We start from the raw sequence: 20,512 nt of genomic DNA on the forward strand, positions 1-20,512 counted from the left end.
TCATTCCATTAGATAATTCTTTGGTCGCTTTTTTACTGCATTTGTATAACTACTACTGCTTACCGTATTTCTAACACAAAATTAGCACATTAATATTGCTATACCTGATGCATTAAAAACAGAATGTTACACAAAAAAGCACAACACAAAAAGCAAACAAAACGGAGCAAGCAAGCTATAGCAAATGATAATAGGATTGCAAACTTGGCTTACCTATGTTTAAATTCTTTATTTCTTTACAGAAAGAAAACAGAAAAGAAACAAGGGGGGAGGGGGGGAGAAAGAGAGAACAGTTAGCCGAAGAAGAGACCATGTAGCAAACATTGCATATTGTCTTATTCTACAAGATGGAAAAAAGAAACCTGTTCCCAATGTTAATCTTGGTTTATTCAGGCATTAAGCCATATAGCAAGTGTTGCTGTCCCTGTATCTGCTGGGATGGACCCTTAATATTTATATTATAAGAATATAATAGTCCCTTTTGTCCCTTCAAATTTTTCACATTCTTCTTAGTTTACAATGTAGTATGATGTTTCCCCGAAAATAAGACCCTGTCTTATATTTTTTTTGAACCCCAAAATAAGTGCTTGGCCTTATTTTCGGGGAGGTCTTATTATTTTGGGGCGCATGGAGCAAGATGAGGATCCTCTTGCCGTCTTACCTGATTTTCAGCTCTGTCTCTGTCTAACCAGAGGAAATGGCAGGGACCAGCTGTGGATGCATTTTAATATTTTTGGGGGCAGGGTGTAATTTTCAGGGAGGGCTTATTTTCAGAGGGGAGTTATTTTAGCGCATGTATTCAAAAGCCTGATTGGGCCTATTATCCGGGGAGGTCTTATTTTCAGGGAACCGGGTAGATGAAATAAACTGCAGTACTCTAAATGCAATTAGGGTAATACTGAATACAGGATTATTACTAAACACTGGGCTCCTGTTACTGCAACCTAAGATTACTCCATTTTTTTCTGGAAACTGCACTGATTGCCATTTCTTATTCAGTTTGAGATATGTTAAGATACACATAATATTTATATCTATAATTCCCAAACCAGTCTATCTTGACGATATTTATGAATCTAACCCAATTTTGACATAGTTTAGAGATTGTTTTAAATCTTCATTCTACCTTCCATGTTGCAGCCTACAATTTCTAGCTTCACTTTATTTGCTATTTTGTTGCCCTAATCCAGGATAAGGTCTACTACAAATTCCTGGGAGCTGGGGGTGGGGTGGGGCAGGGAAGTCTCTATCCATGCTAACACAGACATGTTAATGAACATTCATTGAGTATGGCTGCTTAATCAACTGTTGATTCATGTAAAAGTACAAGCACTTGATCTACATTTTACAGTTCCTCCAACCAAAATATTCTGGGAGATCTCCTAAATGCTAGTTGTTCTTTCCATATTCTTTCCTAGTCTAGTGCCTAAATAAGATAACCTGATAGAAGGTTTGCTGGACCCCACAAAAGCTATTATGGTTCCTAGAAATCAATTTATGATTCTTCAGCTCCAATTAGTTTATAATTAACAAAATTATGGATACAATCCAGGCATTTACAAAGTGGACTGAGATAAAGATTTCTGAATATTATCCCCTTAACATATTTTAGGCCCTAAACATGGTTCTTCTATTCTTTTAATCAATACCAGTTGAATAATCAATAAATATAAATGTATGGATATGAAAGACCAGCATTAATACAACTTTCCTGAATAAATCAACTTCCTTTTACAATGTGTTGGGTCCTTCAGCTTTAAAGTTAGTGTGTGTAGGTATACTGAGTATCCTCTGCTTTTTGTTATATTTCACAAACTTTGGAAGCTAAGTCATGCTTTTTTATTGTACTGGAACATAATTTGAATTTATTGGATCATAATTGAAGGTAATTCTCATTTAACCTGTAGTTTCTCACACTATTCAATTACCAAACTCTTCCAGTCTTCTCCCAGAAACTTATATTCAGCTTGCAAGACTTCCTCTCTGAACATGGATGTCCCATTTAACTGGTAGGACTGAGAGCCATTTATAAGACTACAATCTGTTAACTTTTCTATAATTATATTTTGCATCTGTAAATGTCACATCACAATCTTTTGCTCTCTCTTATCCTTTTACTTCCTCAAAACTGTCATATCTGAAAAATTAAAAGGAAATAGCTCCATCTCGATTTGGCACCGGTAATTCAATTCAAGCCTATAGCAGGAATGTAACTCAATTTGGTGCCCAGCGAGTTTCAGATTATGACATTCTGAATGCTTGGTCTAAATGAAAATTTGGGAAAATGATGCACACTACAAGAATATCTTTTGTTTACAGAGAAAATAGATTAAATTATAATTTCACTTATATTTTTGCATGGATTTGGAACACTTCGTTATGTCTTATCTTATTATTTTAAGTGTCCTATTTTTGTATTCGTGTAGAATGCATAGAAATTTGCAGCAATATTAGTTCTTATAATGGGAAACATTTGTGATATATGTTTAGACAGAATGTGGACTTTTGTGCAGAGAGGGTGATTAAAATGAATGATACCTATTTTGCATATGATGGCCATCCTTCCCTGAAAAATTATGTATTTTTTTCAATAAAAGAAATAATTCACTACATCAGGTCAGCTAGGGTAATGCAATATGGAGAATTTAGTCACATAGCATCTCAAGAGAAGAAAAAAATGATCTACAGCTGCAATATGGTGTGCTCATTATTAAATCCAGTACTCTTTTCTCTCTTCCATTCCACTCATTAAATACTGTATTATCACATCCCCTCCCCCCCCCCCACTTTTTGGCATAGCTGCAAAATTGGTACCATACACTTCAGTACGATTAAGTATTAGAAAAATGCTTTGTGTAACTCTAAAATCAAAACAAAGTGGATTTAAATAAGAACTCACATCCCCGCCAAAATTGGCAGGGCAAGTTATTGCATATAAATAGGCAGGTAACTTGTACTAATGATGTTGTCTTGCTGGGTAATGAAAGGCCTGAAAGTTCAGAGAACACAAAGAATTCTAAACCAGGCTTAGCTCTCTCTGTTCCACCTATGTTAAAATGCAATCACTTCTGAATTATTCTAACCTATCTCATGCTCCTGAACACCCCTAGTCTATATTTGTTTATATGGGATCCATTCTTTGTTTCATTTCCATTAATTGCAAAACTATGTCTCATAGGATTCTTGACAAGGCAGCAAACACTACATTATACTGAATTTAATCAGAATTCCATTTGCCATGGATCTAATCAATTCTAGAAAATATTGTAAAATATATTCTAATGGATTCACTTTAAAAAAATCTTGAGGAAACCAATGGACAAAAGTTCGCTTCTTGTTTTGTATAATCAAGAAAAAGTTTTTTGCCTTTAAACAAACAATTATTAATCTATTAAAATTAGCAAAATGATTAATATTACACTTAGCTCTGGTCAGCAGTTTGTATGTTTTAGGGCAATGGATTCTAAGATATGTATAGTGTGAGCAGTTTTAACCATTATATACATGGAGTCTGTGACTCCAGTTTTGAAGATGCAAGCTAGAAATAGTAAAGCAGCATATAAGAATTAACAACAATGAAATAAAAATTGTATTCTATCCCATATTCATAAATTATCTAGAAATCAGGAGAGAGATTTCAGCTTTTACTAAAAAAGGTAAATATGGTTCAACAAAATCAATTATAATATGCCATTGAAGTAGAAATATCACAACATCACAAGTGTAATTGTCCTTGGTGATGCAGTGTTTAGAATGCAGTACTGCAGTCTACTTCTGTTGACTGCCAGTTGCTTGCAGTTTGGTAGTTCGAGTCTCACCTGCTCAAGGTTGACTCAGCCTTCCATCCTTCCGAGGTTGGTAAAATGAGGACCCAGATTGTTGGGGGCAATAGGCTGACTCTGTAAACAGCTTAGAAAGGGCTGTAAAGCTCTGTGAAAGGGTATATAAGTCTAAGTGCTATTGCTATTGCTATAATCAGAAGATTTAAATTGGTGGTGGACAGCTTAATGAAAGTGTCACCCCAATGTGAAACTGCTTTGAAAATTAGGGCTGTGAAAGTATGATGGGACATCAGAGTTTGGAAGACTGAAATTTCAGATCCTCTGTTCTTTAGGATGGATCAGTTTAAGACATTTTTAAGGTATCCAAATTGTCCTTTAAAGCTCTGCCCAAAATATAAAAAGGGGAAAAATGAATTCAAAAATTTTAGCCCTGCCCATTCTAGGGGCTTTGAAAAGAGATATACGGCGACTATAAATTGCCCAGCCATGCCATAAAAATAAATTCAAATATGAAGCTGATCAACATTTGCACTATTGTGCATAATTCTGTCCATTGCAGACTTTTGAATCAAAAAGGGACAAAAAGAGAAATCAAAATGTCTCAAGGTTAGAAGAACTCCACTTTAAGGAAACAAAATCAAATGTTTTGGCCTTTTAACTTAAAAAAGATTGTGTGATAAAGGTTTATTTATTTATTTATTTATTTATTTATTTATTTATTTATTTATTTATTTATTTATTTATTTATTTATTTATTTATTTATTTATTTATTTATTTATTTATTGGTTCGATTTATATGCCGCCCTTTTCCAGACACTCAGGGCGGCTTACAATGCGTTAAGCAACAGCCTTCATACTTTTGTATATACCTGCTTAGTAGGGCTTTCGGCCCGCCCCCCTAAGCGGTGTTCTTTTTTATACAAAGGAAGCTTATTGCCCCCACAATCCGGGTCCTCATTTTACCTACCTCGAAAGGATGGAAGGCTGAGTCAACCTTGAGCCTGGTGAGATTTGAACTTGCAGTAATTGCAGGCAGCTGGTGTTACTTAACACCAGTTACATACTGTGTGTATGAAATTACACACAGAATACATGAGCATTGTTTTTTCTCCCATTCTCATCCTACAACCCAGGATTAACCATTTAAACTGAATGATGAGAGGTTCAGGATTTACTTGGGAATAGAAACAAGAATGAGCTACAATCTTCATATTCTACTTATTGATTTCCAAAGCCATTTGATTGACCAATGGGTATATACAATGCTAGACTAAATACATTGGCTATTTTAGCATTTGTTATTCTTATTCTCTTCTCTTGTTTTATTACCATTCTGTTCATACATACTTTCATCCACCCTTCTCCTTTGTCCTTTCCTTCCTTTTCTCCTGCAATATTCCTTTGTATTCTTCTTCTTACTTTACCATTCCCACTGCCAATTTCCTGCTTCCCAATTCTGAGCCAGTTCTTTTCTTTTTGCTTTTCTCTTTCCTGACCATCTTAACTGATTTAACAGTCTTTGCGTCCTAATTTATTTTTCTCCTCTCCTAATTTAACTCCTCCCTCCTATTGTTGTTATGCCCAATTTCTCTTCTTCAGTTCCTTTTTTAAAAGAAAACAAAAAGTTAATTTCCACCCATATTCCCAGCTTTCCAAAGACGAGGAAGATTCTTTTATGATAATGCTTAACCATCACTGGCCATTCTGATTCTTTAATGGTGAATTGCACAATTCATGGACTGCTTGAATTCCCATTATAATCTTCAAAAAAAGAGGGGGAAAATGCAACTTTATGCCAGTTTTGATCCATCAGCCATATTCACCTATCAGTTGTGAACAGCAGATTGTGCTGAGGGCTACAAGTCTAGAAAGCTATAAAGAAAATCACTTAGGAAAGCTTTTATAGTGGTGCTTTTAGCAGTGGCATTACCTTAGCTCCAAAATGCTGGTGACGTTCCTTGAGGGAAAGATGCGTCGAATGTAGTTGAAATCCCCAACGAACAGGCTCCCATCAATTCCCACCGCAAGTGCAACAGGGGCAAGAAGTTTGTTTCCTTCTGCAAGTCCATTGCAACTTGGACAGGAGATACTTCGACGACGACCATTTCCCATAATGCTGGTAATTACTGCTGGTTGTTGAGTTAGAAACTGATTCTCTCCACTACCTTTGTGTAGAATACCTAACAACGTGCAGAAAAGCACATTGCATTTTATTTTTATTCATGGGATGATTTCATTACCAAATCCTTTGATTAGAATTTATCTATCTTCAGCGTTTTAGTACATGGTTCAAATTGTAAGGACATAGCTCAGTGTTGGTGAACCTTTTTGGCACCAAGTGCTGAACCGGGAGTGCATGGGGGGCAGAGTGCCAGAAACCAGAGCAGCAGCTCCCCAGCATGCATGCACAGGAGCGCTAGAAACCGGAACAGCAGTTCCCTGGCACGCACATTCTGACCTTTTGGTTTCTGGCATACACATGTGCACCGGTCACCTGGTCTTCCAGTTTTTGGCATGCATGCACATGCGAAGACCAGCTGGATGGCATGCATGCATGTGCCAGAAACCGGAAGCTCAGTTGGAAGTGGCATGCAGAGCCATCTCTCCGTTGCTCTTCCGGTTTCCAGCGCTAATGTGCACGTGAAGATGGCACATGTGCATGCCAGAACCTGGAAGAGCAATGGGCGATGGCTGGTGTGCCTGGAGAGATGGCTCTGCGTGCCACTTCCGGCACGTGTGCCATAGGTTTGCCATCACTGACATAGCTCATAGGTTTCTGCTAGCCAATGTTTTTTACTTTGCTAACTTCAACAAGTCACCCTATCCTTCACCAACCTAGTGTCATCCAGATTTGACAGACAATGCTGGAAGGAAGGAAGTATAGCATTGAAGTGGGGGCACTATGTCTTGAGACTAATATTAACTATGTAATATCTAATTCATTTTCTGAATATGGTAACTCTTTGTCTAACACAGGGAAAAAGAGACATGTTCTTTATTGACATCAGTAATGCTCACAATAAAATAGATAATTTAATAGTTTTTCCTTAGATCTTTCCCATTCTAATTTCCTATTAAGATATGCACCACTTGGAATAGCATGAGGTTTTTAATGAATTCAACCCTGAAAACCCAAGATCATTAACACCCTGAGATGCTAAAATCAACTTTGAATGTTTGGCAAGGGTATAATTGTTGGGAATTTTTCTCTTCCTTTTTTCCAGAGCAGGTGTGGTGAATATATTGAAGCCCTGGGAACTGATCAGCTTCTTTGTTCTTTCAAGTGAATGAGTTGAGAGAAAAAATTTCAACCTTTCTAGAAAAGAGGAAGTGAGAGAATATGCCAAACAGACATTAAATAATGAATTACTTTAAAAATGTGTTTCGTACTTGACAATTTAAATTTGAATTTTTCATAGAAAGGTGATAGTCAACTTTCAGTCAGCTGAATTTTTTGTGTGTTAAAGTTCAATGTGTTTTATAAGTTGAACAAAAACGTGGATATGTGAAATAAACTGTGAAAGATAAGTCAAATAATTTAGTTTAAAGAAAATAATAATTTTATTCATTCATTTATTTAAAAGATTTATTTGCTTTGCCTTGCAGGATGTGAATGATTTACAAGAATACAGCAAAATATTCTTTAAAATCTAAGCCTTATATATAAATGTATCCTCTGCTGATGAAATTTCAATAATGCCTTAGATCAAACTTTCAAATATCCTTTTCTCAATTGGTAATGTGTAGATGTGTATGTGAATTAATTAACATACATACAAAAATTGTCATTTTTGACTGTTGTTCTGTTATCTGAGATTCTTAATACTAAATTATGTGCATAACCTTAGCAATTCCTATACACAAAATCATATTTAGGCATGCATGAATGAAACAAAAGTCAAGGGAGTCCTTTCTATAAATCTTTGTTTGTGTGGATTTGTAGTCATTGTTTGTTTGTCAGTTGTGATCAGAAATGGATACAAGGGCCCATCCCTGGCTTAATACAATATCTGTGTTCACTTAATACAGTTAATTAGACCAGCAAACACCTAGCAATTACGTTCATATAACATGCTAACGTTGCTAATTTTAAGCTTAGTTTCATTTTTGAGGTTTAGTCTCTTATACCAATCCACATGGTTCATTTCCAGTTCAATGCATTATAAAAATCCACAAAAGAAATTGTGGATTTGTACACAAAATGAATTAATTTAGTACTGTAAGATTAAGCAAGCTGTGTGCATGCAGCTAATGTCTCAACACAAACAATGCTTTTCAGAATCTCACTAAAGGCACAATGTTTCTTCATACATTTTAAACATTAAAATATATTTGGCCCTACAGGACCTCCTTATTGTATCCATCAGATGTTGGCACAAGCATTTCTTAGTATTCCAAATACACCTATGAGAATGGAACCTACAGGGATTGGAAAACTTTTCTTCCAGATTTTGCTAAACTACAATTCTTTGTATCCTGCAACATTAGTCATGTTGACTAAATTTCTGAGAGTTGCTCGCCAACATCTTTAGGGAACAGATTCCCACCCAATGTAAAACTTACAAAACCCTCCACAAATGAATATCAATAAACTTACCACTCTTTATATTAAGTACATGGTGCTTATCCAAAGACCAGCCACCTAGATTTGAAGGGTCAAGTTCAAAGCCTTGCAGTAGAGCAGTCCTTTTCTCCCATAAAATCAGGCTGGGACAGGTCTCGTACTCAAAGCCCACAGACACTGAAATATATATAGATATATTTTATATTAATAGCCATTGTATGTGAATGACTTGCCATCTACTATGAAGTACAGTTCCCAAGCTATTTTATTTTATTCTACGTTATTAAATTTAGATATTTGACTTCATTTGACCCTGTTATTTAACTTGACGTATACTCAGAAGAGCTGTACAGAGCTTTAAAGTTGCAGGAAATGATTGATTTAATAAAGGAAGGAGGGGAGTGATGATGACAGCCCAGATTCTATTTTTAATTACCTGGCAGCTTCCAGCACTGAAAATACATATCTAAATTCAATACTGTACTTTTGTGTTCATGGAAAAAAGTACAGAATAAAACTCTGGAAATACATTAAAAATGCATTAACCTGTTACCCAGTGGTGGGATTCAAATAATTTAACAACCAGTTCTCTGCCCTAATGATTTCTTCCAACAACCAGTTCACCAAACTGCTCAGAAAGTTAACAACCGGTTCTCCCGATGTGGTGCAAACTGGCTGAATCCCACCACTGCTGTTACCCCATTTTCCATAGAATTATCAGATGGAGATTTTGGAAAATATTAAACTGTAGATTATTGTTCTTACCAAATTTATGGCTTTCTTATTCCAATTTGAAGAAAGCCTATTTATTATTCACCATAAGGTGTACTGATTCTCATAAAGTTCCCACATATTATTACATACTGCAGAAACCAACAGGCAATGTCTTGGCACATGGATTAACATGATAACACCCAAAATGCTGTTTGGGTATTACTGTGAATAAAGTATTGAATTAGCACCAGGAAGTTCCAGATTCATCTTTACGTCCAGCCCTGGATGACTTGGGCAGTATGGCAGACTGGAAGGCTGGGCAAGTTAGGGCTCAGGGAGTTAATAATGCTGTGTCCATAGACAAAGAGGGCCCACAGGGGTTGTAAGGTTTACTGTCAGGAAATTGCTCAGCCAGGCCTCCAAAGAGGAGATGAAGGTATATAAAATAGCTGAAACATCTTTTATATATACTATTTGAATCACTAGGTGGACAGAGAAGGAGATAAAGATCGAGGAAAAGTCAATAAAGAAATAAAAAAAAATGACAGTTAAAATTAGAATGAATGGAGGAGGGATAGAAAATAGAACAGAAGTTATAAAGTATATCAGGGTGGAGGAGATAGTCACTATATCAGACAACCTGGTTTTTGTCAGACAGCTGGCTATGTAGGAGGCCTAATGAAACTGACTCTATTTAAAAAGGACCATATAGTGGGGGGAAAAAACCAGAGCAATGAAAGTGAAAAGAAAAAGTAAGTAGAAGTACTGTTTGTTTGAGTGAATGACTGTTAGAAAACTGAAAAGGAAGGTTCATCCCTGGAATGAGAGCACAGGAGAGGATACCTTACTTCCATCTGACCTGCTAAGGATATCTATAGGGGACTGGATAAGTGAAGGGGAACAGCTCTTGGTGGGGAACTTGTTATGTGGCAATTGGGATTATTGGGAGTTGTGGGCTAGGTAGATAAGGGGGTGGACATGGAGGCAGGATGATAATAATGATCGGAAGGAGAAAGTATAGCAGGTGGGACAGTCCATAGGAAGAAATATTGCAAAGTTGTGCCCCTATCAAGAACCAGACAACTGGTCTGATAAGCAAGCCAAACTCAGGCACAATACTTCTCAATTCAAGATTTGTTTCCCATGAATGTAGTCTAGAGAGCTGGCTGGAAGGGGGGGGGGATGTTTCCCCTTGCTGAAATTTATCAAATGGGATTTTGTTGCTTTCATCAGTCCTGATGCCAGAATATGTGGCAGTTATGTACCAGAAATGCCTGGTTGTTGTAAAGAACTCTGTTCCACCAGATGGCCAGATATGAGGCCATATTTGTAAAATTATTTCCAAAGAACAAGCTTGGGAAGCGGAGGGTTGGGGGGTTTGATATTGTACTGTCCAACTGTCCAAAGTCTACTGTCCAAAGATAGTTATGAATTTACCCATATTGCTAGTACAAAATAATTGTCATGGCTGTGGTAACAATCTAAACCTTTTTCTGGGCCATATTTGAGCCAGACCACTTTGTTGGCCACACAGTAGATCTGCTTCATTTCAGAACAGATGAGATATAATCTGCTCCTGGAAGACATCTAAGAGTGATTTATTTTTGCCATGTACCAATACTTTTCTAGTGATGATGGCACTACCCAAGGTAGGATAGTCCAGGTAAGATGCCTATTCTGATAGCTGATGGATCTAGAAGCTTTCCAGATGATACTTAAAAACTGACATAGCAATCTAGTGGAATTATGTTAAATGTCTCGTTGGCCTCTGGAATTCAACCAGGACACCAAGCTAGAACTAAGGAAAAATATCCTAACAGTTAATCAGTGGAATGACTTGCCTCCGGAAATTGTGGGTGCTCCATTACTGGAGGTTTCTAAGAAGAGATTGGATAACATTTTATCTGAAATGGTTGAGCAGGCGGTTGGACTAGAAGACCTCCAAGGTCCCTTCCAATTCTGTTATTCTGTTAAACTATGACAGGATTGCTTCTGAATGGCCTTTCCCTGCCCACTGATCGCAACCAGCAACTTAATTTTCTGAAGATTTTTAGAAAATCAAGTAGGTGAAGGAACACATCAGACAATGCTATTGGAAAACAAGAAGTAAGTATGACTACATATGGATATGGAGTCACATTCAAGCTTCCTCCAGAGATGACATCTGCTATTTCATAGTAAAATATCATCACTATACTGATGATACTTACTTGTACTTCTAACTCTAGCAAGATCACTTGTTGCTAATTCAGACACCTACTCATTATAACACTACATCCCATGTAATTTGCAATGATATTGTGCTTCCACCAGACGTTAGGCTTGCAATCTGGGAGTCCTGCCACAGAAACAAGTGAAAGCTGTTCCCAGGAGAGCCTCCTCTCAACTTTTTATCCCAGGATGGGATAAACCTTTGCTCAAATAAGAACTCATGTTCTTATGTTTTCTCAATTCTATGACTGTGATTCATTCATGAGGCTGCCCTTGAAGATTATCAGCTGTTCCAAAATGCAGCAATCTGTTTCTTTAACATTCAGCTCTAATGTTACTTTGTTAGACTACTAGTATGTTTTCAAATGCAATTCAGGTGCTGTTTATCACCTTCAAGACCCTTAATGGCTTGGGGTTACTTTGAAAGATTATCTTTCCCTGATCATTTTTGCCAAAACCAGACAGCTGGAGGAGAACTTTTATTTAAGATCCTGGCCTACCAGGAAATACAATAGGAGTGACTATTCCTGTGGTCTTCTGTAAAGCTGTAAAGAACTGGTTTTCCAAAGTGACATCCAGAATGATTCTGGATAAGACCTATTAATATAGAAATTAGGTTTATTATATATCTTGTATAACTGTAATATTTTTCTAGCAATGATACTACATTTTGTTGGACCTAGAGTCCAACTGGATTAAGGCAGTATATACAGCAAATAAGTAAACAGTCATACCAGCGGTAAAATCCTGCCAGATCTGGTTTGCGCGAACCGGTAGGGCTGGCGGCGGGAGGCTCCGCCCACCTGCTGGGACATCATTACGTCCTGTTTTTCACCATCTGCGCATATGCATAAGGCTCTGCACATGCGCAGAAGAGGCGTGCGTGTTCACATTTCCAAACCGGTAGCAAACAGTGTATTTCACTGATGAGCCATACATACATTTCATGAATCTGTCTGTCAGTTAATTAGGATAGGGACTGGATCAAAAAGAAGACTAAAGAGATCTGAGTGCAATGTATCATTTAGCTAGGAAGGTCACTTGTATTATAATAAAATTCAATAGCTTTCTCTAAGCACCATCTATCGTATCCCAGATAAGCCGATTTCTCTGGAATAGGTGAATCTCTAATAAACTATGTCCTAAATGCCTAATTAGTAACAAAATCTGTTTAACACAAACCAGGATTTGGCTTGAAAGTATAGATGTAGATAGGGCTGTACTGGTGAAGTGACTGAAGAGCACCTCCGAATCTGGTCTTGAAGTTGTAAGGCATCATATCCTATCTTATCAAAGGTTTATCTGTTTTGAGGATTTGCTCGTTATCTTGTATATACATACAGTATGCATGCACGGATGATACTTCCACTGAGACTGCAGTTAAAAGTAAGCAAGAGGTCTGAAGAGATGCCTTGATCATTTCCTGAAGGATTCTCAAGTTCCCCTAAAAGCCCTTAAAGATATAGATAGATTACCACTTCATAATTCAGTTAAATGGAAGAGTGGTAAAACTCCCTTATCTTTTACCCCACAGAAAACATAAAGGATGATATGAGCTCCCTGTGAGAAATGATTAATTATATCAAAATGTCATTTGAATGATTTTTCTTTTCCTTTCTAAAAAGCTTGAAAAGCTCTGTAAATCAGGCTTTTATTGCCTAAACAATTGTTTAGTCTTGGCCCCTAATATGTAATATTTGTCACTAAGGTTAATAAATTGCTGGAAAAAAGTCACTGGGAGTACTAATGAATGTTTGAGTTTATTCCAGAAGTCACATCTCATGATGGCAATATGTTCACGGTGAACTTCACCCATGGCTCTGGTACATTATTCAAATTTCTATTTTGTATAAAATGCTTTGCAATGATACCTTGTCTTGCTAGATTCAATTAGAAACTAAAAATGCAAGCGCAAAGCATTGCAGAAAAATACTCCTGCCCCCTTTTCAATTTTCCTAGCATCTTACTGCCTCCTGTCAACATACACACACAAACTTGTCTTGGGATATAAAACGGAAGAAAAATATGTGGATATCAATAAAGAAGGTATTGATTTCTATGTTCCAGATTTAATACTGATATAACAGGAGTCAACAACCTTACTGGACTAGAGTCCCATTTTGAATTATGAAAACATGTCATAGGCAATTTTTTTAAAAAAAATCTATCATGGGAAGCGTTTCAGTTCACAGAATGATTGTGATGAGTAACTTAACCAATCAGACTAGAAGAGAATGTTCCCTGCCACTCTCTCTGACTTCAACAACAGATGCATCTTATCACTCTTTCTATTCTTCTTCTTTTTTTACCAATAGCTTAAATAAATGGACAGATTTTTTTCTCCCGATAGGTTATTTGTTCAGCCATCATTTTTATGAAAGCTTGTGGAACCAATTTGTGGCCCAGAGAAAAGTCCTGTGAAATGAAGTTGAAAATATGCTCTTGATTTTGTAGTGTTCTCATTTTCTATTTCTCACCCCTTCTTTCTTTCTTTCTTTCTTTCTTTCTTTCTTTCTTTCTTTCTTTCTTTCTTTCTTTCTTTCTTTCTTTCTTTCTTTCTTTCTTTCTTTCTCTTTTTGCCTGTCTCTATCTGTCTGCCTTTCTGTCTCTCTCTCTCTGTGTATCAACCTAAAAACCAGGAGATCATGAGTTCTAGTTCTCCCTTAGGCACAAAGCCAGTTGGGTGACCTATAGACAGTCTCTGAAAAACATACACGACTGAAGGAAGCACATACAACCATGCACACACACAGAGTCAGATATAACAGGAAGATTAATGTTTGTAAAGCAAAGTAATAACAGGCACACTGGTGCCCATTGGTGTTATATTGGGTACTCACAGATATAAGTGAATGTTACATGCAATATCCATTAGATATTATAAACCAGTAATACATGTGTTATTTCAATGAGCCTTCAATACTAGCTATTTTTACTGAGGGCATCTATCACATGTATTTTGAGTAGAGTACTTTTACTGTAACATTGTGTTTTTAAAAAAATGTTAGTTGCATAATGCCCATTTTACTTTGGGATTGAGAAAGTTATAAATACTGTCTAATCAATAAACAAAATAAATGACAGCTGGAAAAATTGCTGCTACTGTGGAATAATGAAGCTATCTATAGGTATTTTCTATTGTCAGTACAGATCACAGATTTTTCTTTAATTTAAGAGCAATTGTTGAAAGCCAGCACTTAAAAGTTACATGATTTGAATCTAGTGATCATACCTACAGCATCCGAGAGCCCGTAAACTTTCTGGCCATAGGCATCTGTTTTATCCCAAATGAAAGTATATGCCAAATTGGGAGATGCTTGGAATGACTTTTGGAAAAGATGCCCTTCCACTGCTACCATGAGATGAACTTTAATTAAGTTCAGAGGCACAAGAGATTGTGTCATGGTGATTTTAAGCAAGGATCTGTATCCAGCAGTACGGGAACTCAGATAGCAGAGCTTTATGTTGGCACCTGGAATCTCAATTTCTTCATGAAGAACCTAAGTAAGGAAAGAGAGTTCATATTAAATGAGTGTGGTATGGAAGAGATTTATTTGGTTCAGCTCATGGGTTGTACTTGTAGGTTAAAGTAAAATATACTAGGAAATTTTAGCTTGCCTTCCTGCAAGACTTAGGATAGGACTTCTGGATTAGTAAAAATTTGGCTATTGTTACTGCTTCTTTTAAAATCCCCACTGTTGGCAAAGAATCACAGATCTGATTGCTCGTTTTATGCAAGAAGGCCCCATGAAGCTGTAAAGTTGTATGAAGTTACAACTACCACTGACAGTTATCTTAAAGTAGCAAGGATGCCTAAGGGGAGGGGATGGGAAAAGCAGAATAACAGTAGCAATGAAGATGATGGAACGCCCCCTTATCACCTGGGTATGCCACATGCTTCAGCTGCATGTATGATGTTTTTTTGCAAACATGCCAAGTAGGATGCTTGCTCAAACTTGAATCTGTGACAATTTCATGCAGAGCAAGAATGGAGATGGGGATATGTATCAGGTTTTTGTTTAGATTAAAAGAGACATGTAGGTGAGAGGAACTGAACTCTCCCCATGCTTGCTCCTTACCTCTTCCCATACCTCTTCTCCATAGCTCTCCTAGAAGTTCACTTCTAGTATTGCATCTTGGCTGAGGAGAAGGTGCCTGGGGAGGCAAAGCCATTTGGGGGAGGAGGGTTCAGCACCTTGTGTATCTGCTCTTTAAATTCTAGAATCAACTCTTTTTCTATGTGATTGCGGCAAGAGGCAACTTGCCTGCTGACCTTATGCCTATCTTGACCTGCTCAATGGGATTTTATAATCTAGAGAGAAAACTGGATAAGGTTTAAGGTTTTCAGAAGAATTTAGTACACAGAATGAACAAGAAAAGCTCAGCACAATACATCTATCACCATCAAATAGGTTTGTTCTTTTACATAGGAACATTTCTGATGATTAATTTCTACATTTATATCTAGAAGAAGCAAGTGCTGGATTAGGAACCTGATGCTAGGGATTCAGGGTTTGTCATGAACAATACGTACAAGTCAAAGACATATATTCTACTAAAATGCTTCAAGACTGTCTGAAATTTGTGGATAATACTTTTGTAGACTTTATTAATGTGTTCAAGGCTTGGATTTTGAAAAGCTTGGTTCCCAATTCAGCACATAAATGTAACATTCATGAAAAATGTCTAAGCAAGCATTTCTCCCAGAACTGTACTTTTCCAAGTTCAAAGAATGGACAAATGCAACTAAATTTGTATAGACGTTTGTGACAAAGAATATACCCAAAGTAAATATTAATGAATATTTCTAAACGCATCATAGCCATATATCAATACATTCTGCTTTTATCTCTGAATGTAAATATCTGCTTTTGTTTTATATTTATGAAGAAAAAGCCAATATAAATATTCAAGTTAACTGGTATTATAAAATGTGAATGAAATCAATATAATTGTTTTAGGGCTGTTATTAGAAAATAATGATAATAAACTTATTGTAACTTTTTTCTTTTTTAGTATTTATGTTTGATACCTGGGTCTCTGGAACAATTGAATTTCGACCAGGGGCATCACTGAAAAAGGTGGAAAGTGGTGATGAAATTATAACAGGATCAGGTCTGATAAAACCACTTAAGTCACAGCTGGGAATAGAGTTCTCTTCAGTTTTCATAGTGAGGGTATCCATTGCATAGAAGCTATTCCATGGTAGCCACACTGTCCTCTCTTGACTCATGAATGGGGCTCGTTCAAAATGAAGAGTTAGGGATGCTCCTCCATTTGCAATCAAATCAAACCTAGAAAAAGTTGGAGTCTACATCATGAATAATTCTAGAACAAAGACCCAACTAGTCAATAAAACTGGAGAGAGAACCCCACCAAATACAGTTTATTAGACAATTTCTCACATTACATTCTACTGTATTGATTCAAAACTTTAGTAAGACAGAATTAGCTATACCCAATTCCCCAAAAATCATAGCAGCAAAGCAGAAAAAAAAATTAAAATCAGTGGACTTCAAATGTAAAGATCACTCCAGAGTCTAATAGAACAAAAACGAAACACGAAGAAGCCACTCAGATGTTCTGTTGCCAAAGTATTTAAACGTTTATATCAAAGATGGACACAAAAAGTTTCTAACCCCACTTTCAATATTGCTCACCAGCAGGTCTTTTGGCTAGTCTTACTTGATAATGTAGTTCAACAATAATGGAAAGCCCACAAATTCCCCCTCCCTAAGTACTGTATATCAATTCTACTGAGCTCAGAAATCAGTTGGTAACCACTACAGACTGATTATGTATTCTGTAGAGTGACTGTAGTGTGTATTCTATAAAACAATTGTGCTGTTGCGATTTAGATTAATTTCCAAAAGACCTTTTAAGGCAGCCCTACAAATAGAACAGTAAAAAGATAGTCAGAAGTGATTAACATATGGATTAAAGAAATCAGTTCTGCTTTTTCTAGAATGGGGTGCAAGAATCTTATAAGTAAAAAGCAGGAAAAGGTTCTACTAGATTTAGAACATCTACCCTTAGCTAAAAAGACAGAATATCTTATATAATAGATGATGACCCCAGTAGTTTTCTTACTGATGAGCAGTCCAGAGTCTCAATCTATAAATCTACATCCAGTCCATCATGGCATTTAGAAAATAATTCAACAATTTTCCAACATTATTGGCATGAGATGCCAAAAAATGGGGAGGAGAGAGAGCAGAAGGTATGACAATACCCAAAGAATAACTATCAAAATAAAAACCATTGCATCACAGTATGCTATCCATCAGAAAGTTAAAGTGAACAGAATTTAAATATATCCGGCTCATGCATTCAGCTTTTTTTGGGAAAATGAAAGGCAACAGATCCCAATCATTATATAGATAGAGGTATGACAGATCATTGTGATCCTGTTTACTAATCCACTGTGTCAAAAACCAGATGAGCATCATTAGATCAGCTTCTCATTGCATATTGTCTATTATAATGTATACAAACTATGAAGAAAGCCAATTTGGTTTAGTTCTTAAGGTACTGGGCAAGACAAACCTACAAACCAGGAAATCATGACTTTTAATTCTACCTTGGACATGAAGCATCGATGTAATCTTGGGCCAATCACTCTCTCTCAGTCTTATCAAGGAGGCAATGGCAAACTACTCCTGAAATCTTGTCAAAAATCCCATAGGTCCAGGCAGTTGCCAGGAATCAACATTGAATCAAAGGGACATCTAACTAACTAACTAACTAACTAACTAACTAACTAACTAACTAACTAACTAACTAACCACTCACTCACTCACTCATTCACTCACTAACTACTAACTAATTAAAGTATGTAGCCTGATATATAGCAGGATAGATTAGTACCCTAAAAAATGAATGCCCATTCCTTTCACAATTATGAAAAGTAACTGATTTTGTAATGGTTCAAATTATTAGTGCAAACATAGATTTCAAATGCTACGAAGCACAGGACTAACAAACCAATATCAGGTCTAAAATGAGATAAACCTGTTGTGATTTAAACCCAGCAGCAATCGAACTACCCTTACATGCAAAGTTTATGGCCATGGGAAGAAAAATCTTAAAATTTCAAAATGGACACATTGTTGAATTAGCACAGAGCTGGAAAAATTGTTTCTGTTTAAAAATTTAAAAGATTTGGTTTTTGGTTCTAACAAAGCCATCAATATTGTGATTTTAAGACTCATAGGAGTGAAGACATATGTGAGAAAACTGAGCCCTTACAGCAACTGGATGGGGCTGGAACAAAAAGAGCAAAATGACTATAATGGGGCACAATGCAAGCCTTGCATCTTTTGAATAATCCTCTCATCTTACATTTTTGACCTCAACCCTTTTGATCTGCACCTAAACTAAGAGATAACATCAAGGTTAACATATTATGCTCAACTATGATTTGCTTAATCATTGTTTATTGAATAAAACCCCACCAACTGACTTTGCACCACATGCTATGATATAAACATTTTGAAGGACTTTGAAACTACAAACTTTGAAACTACAAACATACTAAGACTTCACAAGCAGGCAAAGTCAAATTGAAAGAAAGCACATTATGTCTTATTCTGTCCAGTCCCTAAATCAAACAAGCAACAACAATAAACTATTTGAAACTTTTTAGTCCGATATTTGTTTTGAATATAGTCAATCCATCTTCTCCATTCCAAAATATATCTTTCATTTGAATAGTCCTTCAATTATGCTGAAAAAAAGCAGTACCACAAGTCACTTCTTGCTCTATAGGCAGAAGTAGGAAAAAATGAATACAGCTCATTAGTTTCCAAAAGTGCAACAAGATTTTTGTTTCTCTTGGGTACTTTCTTGAACTATATTAAATTAATTTGTTAAATGATATGGCTCAGGGCCTTCTCTTTAATTCTAGCCTTCCTGATCGCAGGAGATTTAGAGCTGGTATCATCTGTAATACAATATCTTTTTCCTCCAAGCATACATAAAAAATGTTAACACACTCATTTTCTTGATTCAGGGAAGTTTGCGATTAAGACCTCTGCTGTGAATCAAGATCTGTTGTTAATGCAAATGTGGCCATGATATATCATAAAGCACTGTATGATGTGTGATTTCCAACATAGAACTGCTATAAGCAGCCATTAAGGCCATCACAAATGCCTCCGTGCCATGTGGCAAAACTGAACGACAGCTTTGAGCAAACAATATTAGTAAATTTATAATGAATCATACAAAAGCCCTGAATCCTCATTATTGCTAAGATGTTCAAAAGCTCAGCACTGAAACAGTGACCCCAGCATCCAACAATGGCCCTGTTACAGATCAGTAGTCCAATGACTTTTATAGACTACAGTTCACATGTACTGCAGCAAATAGCTGCAATGCATTATTTCATGTAGATATATCATTTTATTGCTACATCCAATAAATTAAATAAAGTATGACACATCCTATTTTTATAGGAGCTAAGGCTATGTGCCTTTCAAATCAAATGATGAACTGAGAAACAGGACACAGCAGGGAATTGTCTAAGTTTATTCAATTATACCCTTTTAATATGTTTTGCCTCAAGAAACTCTAAATAGAGCTGATTTTTAGAAAGGAATAGGACAATTGGGAAACTAAGAAATTGCACTGTTTTATGAGTCTTCCGCCCACCCCCAGATGAGTGTTAGCCTGCCTTGAATCTCAAAATTAAATGTTTCTGGGTCTCAGCTGGATACTACTGTAGCCCACAAATGTTTTTATAGATATAATACAGCTTGTGTGAGAAGAAGTCCAACTGCTATCACATTATTTTCAGAAGTCAATCCTTTCAAATTTACTTTCAGCTGGTCTTCAAAACACCGTGTGAAAAATTACTTTCTGCTTTTTTGATAGCCCTTTACCCTAGTAGGAATTCTATGCATGATACCACATGGTTTCACTAGATAGCACCATCTGTTAATCTGCACAGTTATTACTATACAAAGTAGTTCGTGAATGAAGTGAGTCAACTTACGTGCCATCCTGGCGAGTGATGGTGTAGCCATATTTTGGATACTTGACAAATGACACATTGACTCCAACAAGTGGGGTTCCATCTGTAGTCACCACTTGGCCCCTTATCAGAGATACCAGGCTGGAAAAGAAATATAATTCAATGCCATTGCTCAAGTAATACTTTGGGGAGGAAAATTATCATGGCTAGGTGAGTTTCTTCTGGCATAAAGAAATCTTAATTCTTAATTTTGCTTGTTAAAAGCT

The 20,512-nt window shown here is 36.4% G+C and overlaps 1 protein-coding gene across 2 annotated transcripts in view; it reads right to left on the minus strand.

Moving 5' to 3' along the window:
• Nucleotides 1–20,512, minus strand: part of TENM2 (teneurin transmembrane protein 2) — an 823,064-nt gene that overhangs the window by 48,454 nt on the left and 754,098 nt on the right. For both annotated transcript variants that reach the window (XM_070937374.1, XM_070937373.1), the window contains exons 15-20: nucleotides 20,268–20,387; nucleotides 16,305–16,566; nucleotides 14,505–14,772; nucleotides 8,381–8,524; nucleotides 5,714–5,963; nucleotides 214–234 (exon numbers count right to left, since the gene is read on the minus strand). In XM_070937374.1, the coding sequence (XP_070793475.1) occupies nucleotides 214–234; nucleotides 5,714–5,963; nucleotides 8,381–8,524; nucleotides 14,505–14,772; nucleotides 16,305–16,566; nucleotides 20,268–20,387 (1,065 nt within the window). The remainder of the gene's footprint in view (nucleotides 1–213; nucleotides 235–5,713; nucleotides 5,964–8,380; nucleotides 8,525–14,504; nucleotides 14,773–16,304; nucleotides 16,567–20,267; nucleotides 20,388–20,512) is intronic.

Source organism: Pituophis catenifer, unplaced genomic scaffold (genome assembly GCF_029215685.1).
Source record: "Pituophis catenifer annectens isolate HBS135680 unplaced genomic scaffold, rPitCat1.0.hap2 SCAF_2, whole genome shotgun sequence".
Taxonomy (NCBI): Eukaryota; Metazoa; Chordata; class Lepidosauria; order Squamata; family Colubridae; genus Pituophis; species Pituophis catenifer.